General features: G+C 38.9%; 2 protein-coding genes across 9 annotated transcripts in view; one reads left to right on the top strand and one right to left on the bottom strand.

Annotated features, from left to right (window-relative positions):
• Window positions 1-273: 273 nt before the first annotated feature.
• On the bottom strand, window positions 274-16,839 carry ZDHHC6 (zinc finger DHHC-type containing 6). 4 transcript variants are annotated; one of them, XM_012505705.2, is made up of 11 exons: window positions 16,467-16,839; window positions 15,039-15,519; window positions 13,391-13,482; window positions 12,059-12,218; window positions 10,395-10,556; window positions 8,325-8,378; window positions 4,286-4,453; window positions 3,229-3,270; window positions 2,365-2,510; window positions 2,229-2,275; window positions 274-881 (listed from the first exon to the last, which is right to left on the bottom strand). In XM_012505705.2, the coding sequence occupies exons 2-11, from the start codon at window positions 15,303-15,305 to the stop codon at window positions 778-780; spliced, it is 1,242 nt and encodes a 413-aa protein (XP_012361159.1). In that variant the 5' UTR covers window positions 15,306-15,519; window positions 16,467-16,839; the 3' UTR covers window positions 274-777. The 4 variants fall into 4 exon arrangements, with proteins under 4 accessions (XP_012361159.1, XP_003255524.1, XP_030662971.1 ...); XM_003255476.3 differs by having other exon boundaries at window positions 16,585-16,839; XM_030807111.1 differs by having other exon boundaries at window positions 12,059-12,126; window positions 16,585-16,839.
• Window positions 16,840-16,867: 28 nt separating this feature from the next.
• VTI1A (vesicle transport through interaction with t-SNAREs 1A) overlaps window positions 16,868-20,655 on the top strand; it is a 463,936-nt gene continuing 460,148 nt past the window's right edge. For all 5 annotated transcript variants that reach the window (XM_030807079.1, XM_030807075.1, XM_030807088.1 and 2 more), the window contains exon 1: window positions 16,868-17,345. In XM_030807079.1, coding sequence (XP_030662939.1) covers window positions 17,252-17,345 — 94 coding nt within the window. In that variant the 5' untranslated portion in view covers window positions 16,868-17,251. The remainder of the gene's footprint in view (window positions 17,346-20,655) is intronic.

Genomic DNA, 20,655 nt, shown 5'->3' with positions numbered 1-20,655 from the left:
GTCCGCAGCCACGGCTGGACAGCTGTGGCTACGCTTGGCTCCTGCCTGTCACGGCTCCCCCTCAACCCCCTCAGGCCACCGCTGCCATCCGCTGCCATCACTATGACCGCAATATCCCATTAATAGGGTTAATATATTGAAGCAAGTGTGTCATGTCTTAAGCCACGTTTTAAGATGCCAATTGTCCACAGGGCAGCAGAGCAGTTTTTCCATAAGGAACTAAGATGAACCTTTTTAGTCAGCAAAAAGAAAAATGCTTTAGGTAAAAACTGATTATACAGAACATCCATTGATCTTTATTTGATTTGACAAAATCTGCATTATTAAAAGACAGGTAACAAAATCTGAGCTTATACTGAATCTGACAAATTGAGTTCAATAGTATCTAGAATATCATATAAGAAATATCAACTGAGGGAAAAGAGAAGTACCACATGCAGATGCTCCTGGCAAGGGGGGAACTGTATCTGCAGGTGAGGTCCAGAGTGTGCAGTGCATAAGAAAATCCTACAGAAAATGCCATTAACTTACTTGGATGAAATGTTTTTCCTTTGAGGGGGAGGAAGAGGTGGTAAAGAGGGGCAGGAATTCAAAGGCATATGCAGAATGGCTTCTCCATTTCAAAATGGTAATAAAAATATTTAAATCATGGCACTAGGGCACCTTTGAGGAAAAGAACATCTTAACCAGAGTAGGCTCATTGCATAATTCTTTAGTAATATGTACAATTTTCAAGTAATTAAGCAGACTTAAAGGATAATTTCATTTTAACAGCAGCTATCTATTTTTCTTCTCCCCCTCTGGGGCTTGATCTGTTTCAGCATCACAGGGACACTTTTCCACACATTTTCTAGGGAACCATCCCCTTATTCTTGAAACACCTGAGGGAGAAAATGAAATTGAGGTGAAATAGTCTGATGGATGACAGTGACATTACTGAAAGCAGTAAGTCCTATTACTCAAATTAATAAGCTTTTAGTTAGACTTTTATTCCCCCCTTTGCTATGTTTTATAAGCATAGTTTGAAGGGGAAAAAAATAAGGTTTTTAAATGTTCATAACAAGCTAGGAACAGGTATTTCCCAAATTTGATGATCCAGAATAGGGACTAATGTGGTTAAAGACAGCTCCTAACTGGAGTCAGGGGGAACTCGGTATGGGTGTTTACTTATATGTGTACGATCGGGAAAGGTGTTTTTGGCACACCATCACACTATGTCTTTTCCAGGGAACTATCTTCTTGTAGCCTTTGTAAATTTCCTTTTTAGACTTTTTCTAACATATATATTTCTTTTTTTTTTTTTTTTTTTTGAGATGGAGTCTTGCTCTTGTCACCTAGGCTGTAATGCAGTGGCACGATCTCGGATCACTGCAACCTCCGCCTCCCGGGTTCAAGTGATTCTCCTGCCTCAGCCTCCAGAGCAGCTGGGATTACAGGTGCACGCCACCATGCCTGGCTAATTTTTGTATTTTTAGTAGAGATAGGGTTTCACCATGTTGGCCAGGCTGGTCTTGAACTCCTGACCTCAAGTGATCCATCTGCCTTGGTCTCCCAAAGTCCTGGGATTACAAGTGTGAGTCACCACACTTGGCCTAACATATACATTTCTATATCACGGCCGTCATAAGAGGTTAATTTATGATTAACCCCAACTGTTTTTTAAAGAACATCCCGAGCTAATCTTTACTTTAAAAAGAAACAATTATAAAACTTAAGAAAAAAAAAAACCACAAAGTTTCAATCTACTGGTTTTTATAATAACTTAAGAGAAATGCTCATCAAAGTTGGGGGAGCAAATAGTACAGGGGTTTGGTACACAGAATGTGGAGTCAGACTGCTTGGGGTTAAGCCCTAGCTCTGTCTGTTTTCAGTGCATAGCTATGGGCAAGTTGCCTCTCTGTGCTTCAGTTCCCTCAATCAAATGTAAATAATAGTGCCTACCTCCGAGGTCTTTTGGGGACTTTTACACCTTAAGGGTAGCACTTATACAAGTACTTGTCACATAGTTAAGTTATGAGCTCAAATGTTAGCTATCATTAAAAAGACCTGAAAAATACAAGAGCCATAGAGATATATATAAGGAAGTTCCTTTTGTTGCTTAGTGATATGCCCTTCTATGCAGTTCCCCTAATGCATTAGGCATGATTGGTTTATAAAAGTTATTCTTGTAAAATTTGGAATTATTGCTAATAGTCTTGTCCTTTAAATATGCCCTTCCATTTCCATACCTTCTATAAAGGAATCATCAATAATTTTGTCTCCATACAACCAGTATCTGAAATATTTAAAAGATGAAAATTAATTTTTTAGGCTAGATATTAATTTTGTCATTGAAGAAGAAATGCAGTACTTCCTATTACTTACCGTAAACCTCTCGTGGCTAAAATGAATTCCCCTTTTTGCAGCTGTATTCGAGGCTCTTCGGTGCAGGGGCTTGTGAAGAAGGTTTTGATTCCTTTATTTAAAGGGCAGCAGGCACCACTATAATCTTCTATTACTTTATAGCGAACCTGTCATCAGTGATCAGAAGAAACCTTTAAATATTCACCCATGATATCTGAGTTTTAAGTCTGAATTTCAAATTTTAAAGGGAGATCCAAAATATCCAGTGACAAGCCTTCTAGTGACCCTTCTAGGGGAACCTCCCAGTTCCCCATCCACCCAGTTCCCTGGGAGGCAACTAATATTTCTTGTTCTAAAGGCTTTTCTTACTCTTCTTTTCAAGCCCATAGCTAGAATTAAAGTTAGAACAGGGCTAAGAACATTCTGCCATGATGGAAATGTTCTATATGTGTAGTATCCAATGCAGCAGCACTTGACACATGTAGCTACTGAGTGAGCACTTACAATGTAGTGAATGCAAACAAGAAACTGAATTTTTAAATTGATTTAATTTTAACAAATTTAAATAAAACAGCCACATGTGGCTGGTGGCCATCATATCCAACAACATAGTTGTAAGGATAAGTTTCACATTAAGGAGCTGTATTGAGGATAATTATTTTCCTATGCTGGCAATATAAATTGACTAAATTCCTCCCAACCTCTAGTCCCAGTTATTTAAATAAAAACAAAAGTTAACTGCATCAATTTTCAACAAATGTATTAAGGAATACTATTTAATAAAGGCCAACAATTGGTTTCTAGTCAGTCAATTAAAAAAACTGTACAGAAGTGCAGAGCCTAACAAAAGAAAAAAAAAATTACCACTGCAAAAGAAGTACTTACACTTCTGACTCTCTTATCTGCTTTTTGCTTCAACTGTTCTATCTGTTTGGAAGAAATAAAAGGAAAAAAATGAAGTCTCTTGTCTCAATGTTGAAAAATAGCCTTTCCTCATCAACTGTCAGAGTGATATGGCAAAACCCCAATTTCCCAGCATTTCAAGTTGCTGATAATTTAAAGGCCACAGGTTGTTTTAGCATGGAAAAAAGGCCCTATGCTAAGAACCAGAGGCTGAGAGTGAGGTTTTCTTCTTGCTATTCACTCTCTAATGTCCTCATCTGTGTATATTCCTAGAGTGCTTACTGTGGCCCAGGGATCAGGGAATATATTCTCTGCCCTCATGAAGCTTCTCAGGTGAAAACACTGAGATTCACTGATTCTGTAGAGACTTAGCAGACAAACTACAAATGAATAATGAAGAACATTTAATAATGAAGTCGAATCAATGAATAAAGTCATGATATAACTTTGACATAGCTACTATTAAATATCACTATATTAGACATAATAGGAGAAACAAAGATAACTCATGATCTCTGTCCTAGAATCTTATGAAGTTACAGATATAAGATACCAGAATTAAATAAAAATATGAGACTTCATGAGCTACCACAGAGTAGTATGTGATTAAATGCCACATTCAGATGAGTCTATGGGGGTAGGTTAGACTTTATGGAAGAGGTAAGATTGGAACGAGTCTTAATAATTTTAGATAGAGTGGAGGTCATATAAGATGGAAAAAATTGTGGGCAAAGTTGGGTGACAGGAATGTATAAGGAATTCATATGATACTGTAAGTTGGAAGGTAATTTTTGGCCAGATTTCATAAAACTATATTAAGGGATCAGGACTTTATCTCACAGGTATAGAGAGTTAAGGAGATATTGAAAGAAAGGGAGAGACATGATACAAGGAGTGCTTTAGAATTATTAGATTCATTTTGACATAGTGAAAACATTCGTATTACTTACTTTACTACAAAATGTCACTTGAGTTGAGGTGGAGTTAAGGGAAAGAGGGTGAGGCAAAAAGGAAGGGCTATTTGAACAAAAATACTCACTGTTAAGCTGTATTGGTGACAGCCTTCTCTTACTGGCCACTCAAGTCCATCTCCTTCAGGGACCCCTGACCACGTAAATACCTGTTTAAAGTTCCTCCATCTACTTCCCATATCATATGGAAAAACAAAGACTTCATCTAGTTGATAATACTGAATTCGATCTTTAGCCTGTGGGTAACAAAGATATAAGATGGCAGATGCCTCTGTCTAAGTGGCCTTCAGTAATATGTTATTGAGAATACTTATTTCTCAAGTTTCTAGCATTCATAAAAATACCTCCTCCTCACTGTATTATTAGTGTACATGGAAGCAATAGACAACTTCATCACAGTACAGGAAGAACTTGATATAGAACACCAACCTTGTACATGATTACCTAGGAAATATCTGACAGGGTTTCTTTAGGAATAAGCACTCATAAAGGCTTATTAAAAGAGTTAGCTAACCTTATCTCATATATAAAAAGTCCTCAATGCTCCTGGTTGTTCAGCAATACAAAACAATTCAGGTATATAGAAGAGATGCTGATAAACAGATTCAGGAGAAAGGTAAGGGTTTATTCAGGATGGAAATGTTTTATTCAAGATAGAACTGTTCTGTGGGGTGCACCAGAATGTAACAGTTCTATCAGAGGGTAACAGTTGTATCCTGGGTGGCAGTGATGTCCACGGGAATGGCCAGGAAAGGTGTAATAGGAGAGTTGTTTTATGAAAAACACTTTCTAAAGCTAGCAGATACATACAGAAGATCTTCTTTCTTTTTTTATATTATCACACATGTATACATAACTCATTTATATATGCATTTATATGTACATGTTATGCATGTACATAACTATTCAGCTTGCATACATTATATTCCAGGCATTTAAATTGTTAGCTTTAACTTAAGGAAATAAACTGGCTTTGGATTTCTTAAGTTCCACTGACACCTAGTGGTACAAAGATACATTATTTATTTTAACAATAAGTGTACAAACCCCTTCAAATTTGTTGTATATAGTGTCTGGTAATTTCTATAAATTTCCTATAAATTTAATATGGTCATTTGTTTGAATTTTTTACTCAGCAATAAAACGCCCGTTCTGAAGTAATTTCTAGTCTATGGCCATACCATTCAGCATACTCAATCTCATCTGAGGTAATTTCTAAATGTAGCATGGCGGTTTATAAGCAGCCTTGGTCATCCACAAAAATAAAAGAAAAATGTTATTCTAATGTCAAGATATTAGAAATGATACTTTGAAATATTTGATTATCAGGGGACAATGTTTTATGGAAAATGTTGCAATTATTTGTTAAGTGATATTAAAGTTAACTATTTACTAAAATAATTATTAAGCTATGATGCATATGAACCTATTAAGTTATATAAATCCATCCTCCCCAGAAAGTAAGGAATAATTTCATTTTCTTTTTTATAAACAAAGCTTCAGAGTCTTCAAAATGGACTGAATTTCAAAGAAAAGAGATCTAGGCTATTTACAAAGAAAAACTGTTAAATATAAGAGTAATTTATAAAATGACTAAGACATGTCTTTGCCTAACAGAAACACTCAATGAAGTTAGGATTCTATCAATATTGTATGTTAAAATGTGATGAAGGGATGTGGTAGATGCTATGGGAAAAGGGAACAAAGGAAACAAAAAGTACTTAGCCAAGTCTAGGGAGTATCCAGGAAGGGTCCTTGGGAGAAACAACACCTTAACTAAGTCTTGAGAAGCAAGAAATCAGGCAAAAAGAGAGGGAAGAGCACTCTAGGCAGAGGAAACAACACGTGCAAGGATACAGAACCATAAGATGTACAAACTATAAGTAATTTAGTATCAAGTGTGAGACACGGTAGAGAAGGGTAGGAAATGAGGCTGGAGAAGTAGATAAAAAGAAGTTGGCTAGGTGCAGTGGCTCATGCCTGTAATCCCAGCACTTTGGGAGGCCAAGGCGGGTGGATTACTTGAGGTCAGGAGTTTGAGACCAGCCTGGCCAACATGGTGAAAGCCTGTCTCTACTAAAAATACAAAACTTAGCTGGGCATAGTGGCATACACCTTGTAATCCCAGCTACTTGGGAGGCTAAGGCAGGAGAATCACTTGAACTCAGGAGGTGGAGGTTGCAGTGAGCCAAGATTGTGCCACTGCACTCCAGCCTGGGCAACAGAGCGAGACTCCGTCGCCAGAAAACAAAAAAAGAAGTCATAAAAGGTCTTATTTATGTAGAAGCTAAGAAGCTCAGACTTCAACCTGTACATCAGTGGTTCTCAAAGCATGCTTTATAGATCACTTTGAGTTTTCAGGACTTTTTCTTGCTGGTCAGCAAGGCCAAGCTATTTTCATAATAATACTGAAATGTTATTTGTCTTTTTGTTGTGTTGACATTCGCAATAGTGAATAAAACTGTTGGCATCTTAGCAAAAACCAAGGCAGTGGCACCAAACTGTGTTGGTAGTCATTATGAGCAATTTCATGTAAGAATGTCCTTGATGAAGCAGTAAAAATTGTTTTTAAATATTAAATCTCAACTCTCGAGGAGATGTCCTTTATTTTTAACAGTCTGTGTGACAAAATGAGAAGTATACATAAAGCGTGCCCAAGTAGAATGATCATCTCAAGGAAAATAGTTGTTAAGCTGTAAGCTAACAAAAGCTGTAGAGCCAGCTTTTTTAATGTAACACTATTTTTATTTGAAAGAATGAGTAATATAGCAAACTAAGGTTATTCAGACTTCAGTACTTGGTGAACATTTTCTCAAAAATGAACAGTCAGGCAGTCACTTCAAGGGAAATGACTGACAGTATGGGTTGATAGTAAAAAATTAAGGCTTTCAAATGTATATTAGAATTACAAAAAAAAAAAAAAAAAACCTTGTATCTACCACTGTGAGCCTGACAGCTTTCCAATACTTAAGGATTTTTTTCTCATAAAAACGATATATTGATATAAGTGAATGCAATTTTGGGATATTGTATAATGAAAGGTGTTTAACTTTTGGAAAATCTACATAACCCAGTAAACTAGTATTTGCCAAATGACCAATGCCTGATGTTACATAAAACCACATATTGGTAAAAGATTCATTCAAAGAGCAAGATAGGCTGATGAGTTTTAAAATAAAAAGGTATACAAATCTTATTGATAAGAAATATCACTTGTCAAGTTTTCAATGTAATACGGAAGAACATCCACTATTATCATGTAAAAGGCCTATTAAAATATTCTATCCTTTTCTACCTACTTATCTGTGTGAGGCTAGATCTTCACATACTTCAATCGAAGCAACATATCTCAACAGACTGAATGCAGAAGTGAGAATCCAACCATCTTCTCTTAAGTCAGATACTAAAGAGATTTGTAAAGATATAAAACAATGCTATTCTTCTCCCTATTTTGTAATTTGGAAATTGTGAATATTCCCCTGTGGCAACAATCAGCTTGGTCTGCCAGGCAATTCCTTGGTATACAGGCTTGCTCCCCTTCATGGACGTTATTTGCCCAGACCCTGCAGGTATTTGGGTTTCAACCCCTGCCACAGGAATGGTGAGGCTCTGAGAAGTTTTAAACACAGAGCAGGGTAGTCAGATTTGTGTTTCACGCTAGAATCACAATGGACAGTATGAAGTATTGGACGTTGTGAGGTCTGTGACGAGCAAAATGTTAGGAGCTTCAGTGAATGTCTAAAACACTGATAAAAACCTGATGGCAGCTTGGTAGGGTGGAAGCTCCTTTCCAAATGGGCTGCTTTCTCCTCTAGTCTAAGAGATAACGAACAGATGGTTTGACGTGTGGCTTAGGCCTCTGCGACCACTCAGGGTGTATGAGAAGCACCTTTCTGTGGGAGTTACAGAATGAACAAAAACGTTTCCTATATTCACCTTTTATGTGGCATGCAAATGACTTACGGTAGGCATTTGGCAGCCACGTTTTCACTTTCAGGCACTTTTCGTTAATCAGGTCTAATAACAGACTTTACTAATATTCAGGACTTTACCAGTCCTTTATTAATATACTTTTTTAATATTGAAGAAACAATTATTAAAATTTACCTTCTCTTCAATCCATGACTCAATAGAAGTTTTGTTTCTGAGAATTATTTTCATCTGGAAATTAAATGATAGTAAAATTTAATAATGTGACCTTGGTTCCTTTAAGATTATCATATTCATAATTCTCTGAGATAGCTTTTATTACTCCATTCCATAGACAAAGATACCAAGGATAACAGAGGTTAAGTACCACAATTACCATGTCATCCATCTGACTCCAAAGTCCTTGTTCTTAACTACTGCACCATGGTACGGTACCTCTCTGTAACAATGATTACACCCATCCATAATCAAATCTGAATCTAGTATGTTAATCAAACTTCATGTTATAAGTACTATTTTCAGAGCAAGGTTTAATAAAACATTGATATAATCCATTGAATCAGTGCTTACTTATAATTTGCTATTAAAATCTTTTATCACTATTTTTAACTAACTTTAAATTTATAATTAATCTATTTATGAGAAGTAACAGTGATTAATTTCAGTCAACCTCAATGCCTCACTTGCCTTAAAAATAATGAACGTATTCAGTCTTTATTCTATTATTTGATTTTCCTAGATATGACTGATTCCACATATACAGGCTTTTATATTATAGGATCTTAGTTTATTTCTAATATAATTCTAAATTAGAGGCATTGGGGAAAATTTTTCAAAGAATTTGGTCCCAGGCTAGTAGACGGTAACAAAGTATAAACAAAACCAGATTATTTTAAAACCAAGAGTTCCTTCAAAGTCTGGCTGTGCCTTCAGAGAGACAGTGTAGTATGTTAGAAACAGGCTTGGTGGAGGCTGCATGGGCCGAGATCGTGCCATTGCACTCCAGCCTGGGCCAACAGAGCCAGGCTCTGTCACAAACAAACAAATAAACAAACAACAACAACAAAATAAACAGCCTTGGCCCAGGAGTCCTCATCATATTCCAAGGGCCTAGCATAATACCTGGCCCACAGTAGGCCTTCAATGAATGAATGAATGAATTACGTGAATGCAATAAGTCATAAGAACGGTTTTTGGGCCGGGCGTGGTGGCTCACGCCTGTAATCCCAGCACTTTGGGAGGCTGAGGCGGGTGGATCACAAGGTCAGGAATTCAAGACCAGCCTGGCCAAGATGGTGAAACCCCATCTCTACTAAAAACACAAAAATTAACCCGGTGTGGTGGTGGGCGCCTGTAACCCCAGCTACTTGGGAGGCTGAGGCAGAGAACTACTTAAACCCGGAAGGCAGAGGTTGCAGTGAGCTGAGTTCGCACCATTGTTCTCTAGCCTGGGCGACAGAGTGAGACTCCGTCTCAAAAAAGAAAAAAAATGGTTTTTGGTCCCTTCAGAGCCAGGTCCTCCTCCTCTGTGTTCTCATAGCACTGTGCACATAAATCTATGATGTACATATGGCCCTGTATTAGTTAACTGTTTAATATTAACTGTCAGTTCGTAAGGGCAGCTACCTCTTCATTTTCATTTTTGCAGCCTTAAAAATTAGCAAAGTGATTCATCAGAGTAGGCATTAAATAGCATCTTTATCATAGGGCTGTTATGGAGATTAAATGAGCTAATACATGTAAAGTGCCTAAAACAGTGCCTTACACCTAATAAGTGCTCAATAAATGTTAGCTATATTATGATTACTACTATTATTAAATATATACTATTATAAAATAACATTAAGGTTTACCAAGTGCATGAATGGGTGACATTGGGTAAGTCACTTAACCTTTTTGAGAATCAATGAATTAATCATCTGTCGGGAAGGGAAAACAGTAAGACTCCTCTACTGGGGTGGGTGTGAAGAGCAAGAGAGACCGTACAAGAGCTCTCTCAATTTTGAAGTGCTCCAGAACTTACCTAACTTGAAGTTAACATTTTAAAAACTAAATCAGTACCCAGAAATTCTGGCAAAATTAAATCAAAATTATCTGACGAATACAGAGGAGATTAGTTACCTAAACGAAAGAAGCGAAAATAATTTCCATTTCATAACGCACACTTAAATACAGTCTTTATCTCTTTCTTGTTCAATCAGTCCCAACAACTTGACACTTTTGACTAGAGGTAATTGAGATGCTTACCTGGATAAAAAACAACATCCCAACAGCTATGGTTGTTCCTAAAGCTAATCCCAAGGCAAACAAGGTGGTAGCAAATGCAGCTAATCCAAATGGAACAATTGGAAGAGGATCTCTCCGGGCTGCACTCATGTCAATCTTCACCGTGTTCCACCCAAAGGAGAGCTGTCGCAGCAACAATAGCACACACACAAAATGTTTGGTTATGGTAACTGGTCAGACTCTACTGTGACATGTAAAACAACTTGATCAAAGAGATGACAACATGGCCCTGTGGCCAAAGCAAACACAGCTATTTTTATTTTATTTAATTTATTTATTATTTATTTATTTGAGATGGAGTCTCACTCTGTCGCCCAGGCTGAAGTGCAGTGGCGAGATCTCAACTCACTGCAACCTCCACCTCCCAGGTTCAGGCGATTCTCCTGCCTCAGCCTCCCAAGTATCTGGGACTACAGGCATGTGTCATCACACCCGACTAATTTTTTGTATTTTTAGTAGAGTCAGGTGTCACCAGATTGGCCAGGCTGGTCTTGAACTCCTGACCTTGTGATCCACACTGCCTTGGCCTCCCAAAGTGCTAGGATTACAGGAATGAGCCACTCTGCTGGGTCAGCTATTTTTAATTAATACTGTAATGAGCTCAGACCAATGTGCAGGATATCATTCTTAGTTTTCTCAAATGTTACTTTTTGTTGTTGTTGTTTCCTCAGAAAGTGTCAAGGAGACCTTACCAACATTAACATGCATAAACAACACTAGACACTAATCTAAACCAGAACTGTGTCTTTTCTCTTCTCTTGCTATTCTATACCACAGTATTCTTCCACAGTGACAAGTGCTGCCTAGGATTCAGTTGTTTCTTCCCTCATGTTTTACAAACAGTGATGAAGAACTGATAAAATGCAGGCCAAATATGGCCACAGATGTGTGCTGCCTGGCCTGCATAATGTTTCAACATTCAGAATTAGGTGCCAACATTTAAAAATCAAGAGATTTCACATAAAAATTCAGATTTTCAGATTTTTCTGGGCTAGAATTTCCAAACACCACAAGCTGGCGGATCAAACATGGGCTGTCCCCTCCCCAAAGGACAGACTCTCCAGTTTGGCAGTCCCATCAGGTGTGTGTCTCTCGTTTACTTTCAAGGCCTCTTTAGGGAGTTTTGTTTGTGTCCCCTGAACTTTATCTCATGACTACTTGCCCAAAGATCAACTTGATCTCTTGCTAGTTTAATCTGTTTATATTTTATGGTGTGCATCTGCTCCATGAGCCACCTTCCAGGGCACTAGAATCAGAAATGAACAAAGAACTACAACTTGCCACATGAACGGGATGGAAGTAGGAAGCACTAGGGTTGTCTTTTTTTCTTCTATTCTTTCCATAACTATTAAGTTTGAAGTCTAACAAATTACATATACAGTACTAAAATATTTATCAGTTTCAACTACAGCATGTACGTTTTCAGAACAAATAATCTTTCCTCATCTTAAAATTTAAGTTTTAATGCTTTCTAAAAAGGAACCCATATACCAGTAAAACAAAGTTCTATTTTCCCAACGAAATCACAGAAAGCATATTTCCAAAAGGAACCTCTTAAATGTTGATAACTACCATTTAATCTTGCATGGATGATTTTATAACAAAACATTTTCATTTTCACTTACCCGATGATAAAGCTGTGTGTACATAGTCATCACAAAAATGAAAGCAGCATGGATACAACCCAGTGGTGCTAAAAGGAGAAACAGTGTGAACGAAGCATGATTTTGGTAACCACAACAGTTGTTGATCCAAGGACAGTGATGGTCCATCTTCATCACACATCTAACAAGAAAAATTTACATAAAACATGAGGCAGAAAATCCTGTCTACTTTAAATAACTTTGGTCTTCAAAAGATCAAGCAAATAGGAATCCAGCATGTCCATGAGCTATGGGAGAATTATACTTCATGGAACAGAAAGAAAAATCTTTATGAGCTTTTAAACTATGAACAGTGACTCCTTTTAAATTCTAAACAGCACAGGAAAGGGCAGGCTTTCTAATAGCTTCTGAGGAAAAGATGTCAGCTACAAGTATTTGTTTAAAGAAGTCCGGTGACCCACTGAAAGAGGGTCTCTTTATAATGCTCATTATGAAGAAATGAGCACGGTTCCTGGTTTTCTTCTAGTTTGTAAGTGTAGCGACCCAAGTGACCTACAATAGAGACTCAACAAATCCCTTATAAACCTCCATTGGGGTTAATGGGCTCAAACAGACACATGTAACTTCCTTCCTGTTCTCATAGTATCCTTTAGTTAATGGATCTCTGAGCTAAGCAAGCTAACTCCAGAATATAAGATATGGTATTATAAGCAAAGTCTTGCCGTGCATCTGTTCCTTACTGTTGATAGAAGACAATGTTCTGGCCTCAAACAAAACTTTATTTGCTTTCAACGGTTCTCTAAATTTCTTACTAATCAGTGATTATAGCTGTTCAATAAAAAAGGTCGCAGGTTATTTCACATTTTTAATAGTCAGTTTTCTTCTAAGTTTTTGATATTAAAACATTTGTGATAATAGGCACCTGGATTATTAGATTTGTATAAAGTTAAATGTTTGTCAATAAGTAATGGGAAAAGCAGATCTCCCTCATAACTTAGACTCAGAACAATTCTAAAGTTAGTCCAGATGGCAGCTGACTAACACAATCAATCTTGATATATGGAAACAAACTTAAGCTATAACTTTTTCCCGTGTTCTTGTAGGACAAGAGGCAAAGTAAATCTGTATTTTTCTGGAAAATCTTTTCACTTGTAACAAAGAATAATTAAATCTATTTATTATCTAGATAATTTAAGTATAAAATGGCGATTATGGACACAAGTATTTGACAGTATTTTTTATAATATGGTAATCTTGCAGTGAATAGAAGTAGCACTGATGTAGTAGAATCAACAATGAAAACATCAGTAATTAGTTGATCAGTCCTCCCTGAACAGCAAGAAAGACAGGTACCTGTTACACTTTCTGCAGTGATGTGAACGTGGTGCCTTGTATGCTTGGCAGACTTTACAATACTGGAGATACATGGTATCCTGAGAAATTTCCTTGGCAGCAAAACAGAAACAAAAATGCATCAGATACTTGAACATAAGTATGATTTCTACGGTATGATTTTCTTTTATGGGCGATAGGGGAAGGAGGGAATCTTAACTTGCATTTCCAGTCCTCTTATTTGAGATAAAATATTTTTAAATAAGAGTTTTCTGGTAAGAGCAGCATCACTTTCCCAATTACCCAGAAGTCCTTTTAAATTTTTCTTCCTCGTGCTTCACCTAAATTCAGTGTCACTAGTTGGTTCTACTTTCCCCAAATCTTAGTGGATTCAGTTCAGAAAAAGGTAGCTGACAACTTAGCAGGTATTTTAGAGTGAGGAGTTAAGCATGAGTTGATACTCTTACTGAAATCTGCTCCTTCCCTGACATTACCCCTGTCACCACCCCTTTCTTGGGCCATTTTAATCACTTCCTAACTAGTTTTCTTTACTGTAGTTTTTCTTTAGCACAAACCGTGTATTGTCAAAATAATATTCCTATAATACAACTCTGACTGTGTCAGACTCTGCCTGAAAACCCCTAAAACTTTCTATGGTCTACAATTTCTCATGTATTTAAGGCTGTCACGATCTGCCTTTCTTTCAGCTGTCTCTGCACTACATAATCTTTTCCCCAGTCACACAGGGCTGTCCAGTTTCTGAATATGTGGTCCTACCATTCTCTCAACCAGAAATGCCCTCTTCCCCATCTCCTTTGGAAATTCCCACTCCTCCCTCAGGTCCCCAACTAAAAACGCTCAGTTCTTCTAACAGCACCCATCACGTTCTACTTTATAGTTTAGTGATTTGCACAAGTGCGTTTGTTTCTTGCTTAGGTTATCAGCTCTTTCGGAATTCAAATTGCATCTGCATCTTACCCTCCTCTGTACTCATTTTGAATAGTACATAGCACATGATATACACCAGTGTTTCCCAAACTTTAATATCCCTAAGAATCACCTGGGCACTTTATTAAAATAAAGATTCTGATTCAGTACGTCTGAAGTGGAGCCCAAGATTCTGCCTTTCTGACAAGCCATCAGGTGTGGTCCCTTAGCAGGAAACATGGACATTCATAAGCATAAATTTCCCAGTAGTTTTTAAGCTATAAATGGATTTGAACTAAACTTCCCAATGTTATATTTTCAGTGCAATGATTTTAAAACTTTATGATTTAAACCAGCAGTTTCTAAAGCGTTTTTCTCAGTTCTAAGGGATGTTAATGTATTACATGAAAAAAGGTCCTACAGCCAAACCTCACTGTGTATGACATGTGATGTTTCCTAAACTTTTGACCATGAACCTACCCCACCTCCACCCCACCTCCATCTTTTTTTTTAATGCAGAGCAAATATTCAATAAAATTGCTTTGGAAAATGCTATTTTGGATCAATGTGTTCAGATATGAAATAAAGCCTCCGAGCCTAAACGATCAGTGATTAGAGTAATATACTTAGTCTCTATGAGGACAAACAGTAGGCTGTGTTTGGTATTATTGGTTAGCAGACAAGGCAAAAACCAAATATATGATTATCATTAAAGTTCATTGTCTTACAGAATCTTTCTTACCGGTTTCCACCCCAGAGGGACAAAGCCCGGACCGACAAACATGGCATTGAAGTAATTATAAAGAATCATGACAGTCCAATTTATCAACATGATGAAATTCACACTTCCTCCAGTTGTATGTAAGGGCCAATACCACAACACAGAGTCAATCATGGCCATTGTAGAACATATTGCTATAACACCAAGGGCTATGATGGGACCCCAGTGACACAGTCTCTTTAATTCTTGTAGATTTTCAAACTTGATAACTGAACAGAATGTACCCATTTTGGCGAGGAAGAATGCCTTCCTACTTTTAAAGAATTATAGATTTCCTTTTTCTGTGCGCACATTTCCATGTGCCACAAGTCCATGTGTGTTCTTTAACTGTCATGCCTTCAAGCTGTGAATTGTTAACGCAGATTACACCATTTTCACTGTCAGGCACCCAAAGCTCTTTATCTTAACTAGGAGAATCCAGTATCTTGGTCTGAAACCCAACCTAAAGAAAACAAAATGGGAAAGTTCAGTTAAAACAAAACAAAACAAAACAAAACCTTTATTGCATACGATACTTGTTAACTACAATAAACACCTACACAACAGCATCTCACAAGTGCACTACATTTTGGGATGCATATCTTGCCAAATGTCAAAAAGAATTACTTTTGACTTATCCAAAATAAGTTTGAATGGCATGCAAACTGGATACATGATTCCAAAATAGTTGTTTTTATTCCTTCTTCGCTTATCAGAGGACTGTCACCATTCAACGCTTAGTGAATAGTTTGAGAAGACAAAGAATTTTAGAACCGAGAATCAGGACCTTAAAGTTGATCTAATTCAGTTTCCTTCTTCATAGAATAGAAATTGTCTTAGAGAAGCTGAGTAATTAGACCAAGGTCACAAGTAACAGGTGAACCAGGATAGAAGGCAAGTCAACGAACTCCCTTTATGAAATTCTAAGCTGCCTCTTATGAAGTCTTGAATTAAGCCAAGTCTGAGTCAGACATGGTCTATGCCATTTGCCTGCAGTCTCCCCCACCCCGCCACCCAAACATCAAGAGAACAGTCAATTTGGCCCAAAAGTAAAGGAGCGACACTGAAAGCAAAGAGAGCATGCAAGGAAAGGAAGGGAGGAGAGAGAGCGAGAGTGTGTGTGGTGTGTGTGAAATTATGACCAGAACAGTATATGAGAAGAACCTGAATTAGAAGATTCGAGAGAAGAAAGAAGAGGAAGTGCCTCCAGGAGCGAGGGAAACGGAAGGCAGGGCGGCGAGCTCCGGAGAGATTTGTGGAAGGGCATCTCTGCCTGGACTGGATCTCAAGATCTGGAAGAGGATCTGAGCTACATGGATAATACAGACTACCACGCAGCAGACGCTGTTGACTTGTGCCTCAGTTTCCCACCCAAGTCATGGAGCAGAGGGCTTAGAAATAAATCCTCACCCAAGGAAGAAATATCCTGGTAAGCCAAGTTGGTCTCAACATTCAGGAGAGCCTGCTCCCACGCTAGTGGGACAAAGACCACCAAAATCGTGCTTATATTCCCTGCCTTGACTCCCACCTCAGTGTGGTCCCTGGTGTCTGCTCCTCAGCCATCGCATATCCGGGGCGGCCTGGGCTCACCCGGAACAGATTTTTCCCTCCTTGGAGGACTCCGTCATGGGCACCTCAGTCCAGGACAAGCAGAGAGCAAACCCCGGCAGCGAGAGGCTGGAGTGCGGGACCTGCTACAAGCCGAGCGCCTCTCGGCCAGCGCCCTCGCTAGGACTCTCCCGCTCAGGCCCCCTGCGCAGTCTCTGTTACTGTCACTTCCGGAGGTTCGCCGCCTCAAACCTCCCTCCGGAAGCAAGCTCCTGTGCCTTGTAGCGTGTGGATCCGGAACCGATTCCCAGAACACGAAGGGGGAGAAAAAAAGCTTCTAATGATCCCCCAGAACCTGCATATTTTCATACGCTTTTTGGGGGGCCACTAGTTGGGGCGCTTTTCCTTAGCGAACTTACTTATTTTAAAGTCGGAGCGGAAAATAAAGCACGCACTCAACCCAATTTCCGGAGAACCGAGATTGCGACGAACAACCAGGAAGCGGCTGGGTTGAGAGCTGTCCCCGGTTCTCTGTTCTGCTCTCAGGGGCACCTTCCGGGGTTACTAAGCCGTGGGGCCCCTCGCCGCCCCTCGAGGCCCCTTCCCTGACCTAGGCTTTGGCCTGGGCCGCTCGTTCCGGAGCCGCCATGTCGTCCGACTTCGAAGGTTACGAGCAGGACTTCGCGGTGCTCACTGCAGAGATCACCAGCAAGATTGCGAGGGTCCCACGACTCCCGCCTGGTGAGAGCCCTGCCCGGCTGGGCGAGGGTGCTGGGGAGAGCTGGGAGGGTGCGGGCGGTGGAACGCCGCCCGAGTAAGTGTGTCTGTGAGGCGCGAGGCTGGAGTGGGTGGTGCCGGCTGTTCCCAGGAGGGATAGGGCTTGGCTTGGTTGAGGGTAAGGAGTCAAGTTCGGGTGTGGGGTGCCGTGAAAAGAGCCTTCGAAATCTGAGGCATCTGAGTTCGAATCCCGACTCCACCTCCTTGTAACTTGTATAACCTGGAAACGTTTCTTAACGTCTTAAGAGTCTTAATGTTTTCGTTTGTAAATTATAGAGATGTGAGTATTCAAAGAAAATGAATGAAAGTACGTAGCTTATGGATCTACAATCTACAGCGGCGTTATTGTGTTAGTAATAATGTTGTTATAATTATATGCGGCAAAATAGAGGTAAGAATCAGGGTGCCTAGATTCAAATCCCACCTCTGTCACTTAGAAGTTGTGCCTCTTAACCCGGGAGATGGAGGTTGCAGTGAGCCAAGATCTCGCCATTACACTCCAGCCTGGGGAACAAGAGTGAAACTCCGTCTCAAATAAATAAATAAAATAAAATAAAATAAAAGTTGTGCCTCTTAAGCAGACTTCTTAGTCTCTTTCAACTTTCTTTCTTAGTAAATGGGGGAAAATTGTACTTCTCTCATGGCGTTGTTAGGTAGATTAAATTTATATAACATATTTAAAGCCCCTTTTGGTGGTGGTAGTTGCTGTATTAGCATTAGTATTTTTCATACCCCCCACCCCCATTTCTTGTTTCTCATCCTTCTTGGGGATTTATTGTATAACCAACCCAGTTTTATGTAAAACTTGGCAGAAGATAATTTTTCACGCTTAAAAAATTTCACATCTCCCATCTGGAAATGTTTTTGTTTTTGTGTTTGCTTTTGTATTTTAGCACATCTTATTTTGTATGCTAGACTGTCAACTATGTGAAAGTGGGAGCTGTGTCTGATTTCCTTGGCGTTTACTCATTAGGGACTCAGAAAAATAAGTGAATGAGCAGGCAAATATAAATACGATCTTTTGTAACTTTGGTTTGTAAAATGTTGATTCGGCGATTATCTTTCTCTACAGATTTGAGTAGTTAATTACAGAAAAGGGTTTTACATTTTTGTTTAGTTTTGTTAGGAAAATTGAACCATCATCTGGCTGCCAGACTTGTCCCTACCCTAGCTCCACGATATAAAGTGTAGAAAGGGGGATGTGCTCATTAATCTGCGGATTGGTGGGCACTTCACTTGCCCACTTGTCCTGGTACTAGCAATAATTTCTCCTGGACCTAAGTTGTCATTCCTCTTTCCCTTTCCCTACTTCCCCCAAAACTTACGTGTTTGTAAGTAATTTTCTTCCCTTATTTCTTTGTTTTTCTTCCCTCACCTATTTTCTGTTAATAGGGATATTTGCTTGAAGCCAGGATCTCTGAACTTAACACCCCACTCATCTTCTGAAGTCCCCAGTTAGTTCTGGAGGAGATGGATGATGTCTTAAAGAGGTTTATGAGTCCAAGTAAGGGAACAAGAGGAGAGAACCAAGGTAGTATATACCACCAAGCTCTGCTGCCTCAGAGATTTTTGTGTCGAAAGTGGCTGATGGGCTCATCTCTTCATGATACATCACCTCGCCTCTTCTCTTCAGTTCTGCTTTTCTCCACTGCCTGAGATCATCTTGATTTTTGTTATTATTGGAGACTACTTCCTTTGAATTGAGTCCCAGACCCTCAGAGTATCAGGACTTGTGGTTCGAGTTAGAGTTTTACTCATTTTTAACTGTAATTGTTTTAGGAGTAGAAACATTTCTTTGAGTTATTAGCTTTTGTATTGGGAAGCTGTTTTGCAAGGTAACAAAATCATCCTTGGATGCAAAGTTGTAAATTTCCAAGAAAACAGATCATGTTACAATTTTTTTCTTGCCTTTATATTTTAATGTAACAATTCTTAACACATAGAAGGAAACTTTTTGAATTCAGTACCTTAAAAATAAAACTGTGGGCAGAGCACGGTGGCTCATGCCTATAATCCCAAAACTTTGGGAGGCCGAGGCAGATGGATCACCTGAGGTCGGGAGTTTGAGACCAGCCTGGCCAACATGGAGAAACCCTGTCTCTACTAAAAATGCAAAACTAGCCGGGCGTGGTGGCGCATGCCTGTAACTCCAACTGCTCAGGAGGCTGAGGCAGGAGAATCGCTTGAACCTGGGAGGTGGAGATTGCGATGAGCCGAGATTGCGCCATTGCACTCCAGCCTGGGTGACGAGTGAAACTCCATCTCATTAAATAAATAAATTAAAAAAAAACTATGCCTCTCCTTAGCTGTAGTATTATGTAAGGCCCAAACACAGGAGCTACATTACAATCGAAAGGAGACTGCATTGCTGGCTCTGGAAAAATGCTTACTGACTTGTATTATTGTATAATCATAATTCTTTTTTTTTTCTTTATGAGACGGGGTCTTGCTCTGTTGCCTATGCTGGAGTGTAATGGCGCAATCTCAGCTCATTGCAACCTCTCCCTCTCGGCTCAAGGCTGCTTCCACCTCAGCCTCCCGAGTAGCTGGGACTACTCAAGCCACTGTGCCTGGCTGATTTTTTTTTTTTTTTTTTGTAGAGATGGGGTTTTGCCATGTTGCCCAGGCTGGTCTCAAACTCCTGGGCTCATGCAATCTGCCCACTTGGGCCTCCCAAAGTGCTGGGATTACAGGTGTGAGCCACCGCACCTGGCCTAATCATAATTCTTAAAAATGCAGTAGTTGCCCTCTTAAGAATGACTTGTGCTTGCCCCTTTTTAAATCTATTTCCAGTTGATAAATAGAAAAAGATGAAAAATATATCCATGTAGTTACGAATTTCAGATGTATGTCTGTAGATTAACAGACATTAATATATATAACCATGGCAAAAATAGTTTGATGACAAGTAATTATAATCTCTCTCTCTGGCCATCATTAGTGAGTGTGATGTTCAGCTAAAAGTGACCCAGAGGAGGTGAACTATAATTTACTTAAGAAGGATAAAAATTGGAGCAAACTTTCCAGCCAAAGCAGTTAATTCCCCCAACATAGTAACTTACTTAAATTCAAGTAGAGTGGATAGATCTATTGAAATGAATTTGACTCTGTGCTGTGCATGTTACAATGTATTAAAGTATTGCTTCCAAAGAGAGCAGAAGAGTGAACATTTAAAAATTTTATTTTAAGAAAGAAATCTGATTACTCTGTGATATTTTTTAAACAATAGAGATTTTGCTCTTAAAGTGTTTGAATCTTAACTAATTTAGTAATT

Source organism: Nomascus leucogenys, chromosome 3, assembly GCF_006542625.1.
Source record: "Nomascus leucogenys isolate Asia chromosome 3, Asia_NLE_v1, whole genome shotgun sequence".
Taxonomy (NCBI): domain Eukaryota; kingdom Metazoa; phylum Chordata; class Mammalia; order Primates; family Hylobatidae; genus Nomascus; species Nomascus leucogenys.
Note: the sequence above shows the minus strand (reverse complement) of the source record. Positions and strands in the feature narration are given on the sequence as shown.

Coding starts and splice junctions, on each gene's coding strand:
- ZDHHC6 (XM_012505705.2), bottom strand. CDS start 15,305: ATGGGTACATTCTGTTCAGTTATCAAGTTTGAAAATCTACAAGAATTA. Junction 12,219..13,390: donor CACTGCAGAAAGTGTAACAG/GTACCTGTCTTT, acceptor TTTTCTTGTTAG/ATGTGTGATGAAGATGGACC. Junction 8,379..10,394: donor GGATGTTGTTTTTTATCCAG/GTAAGCATCTCA, acceptor TTTAATTTCCAG/ATGAAAATAATTCTCAGAAA.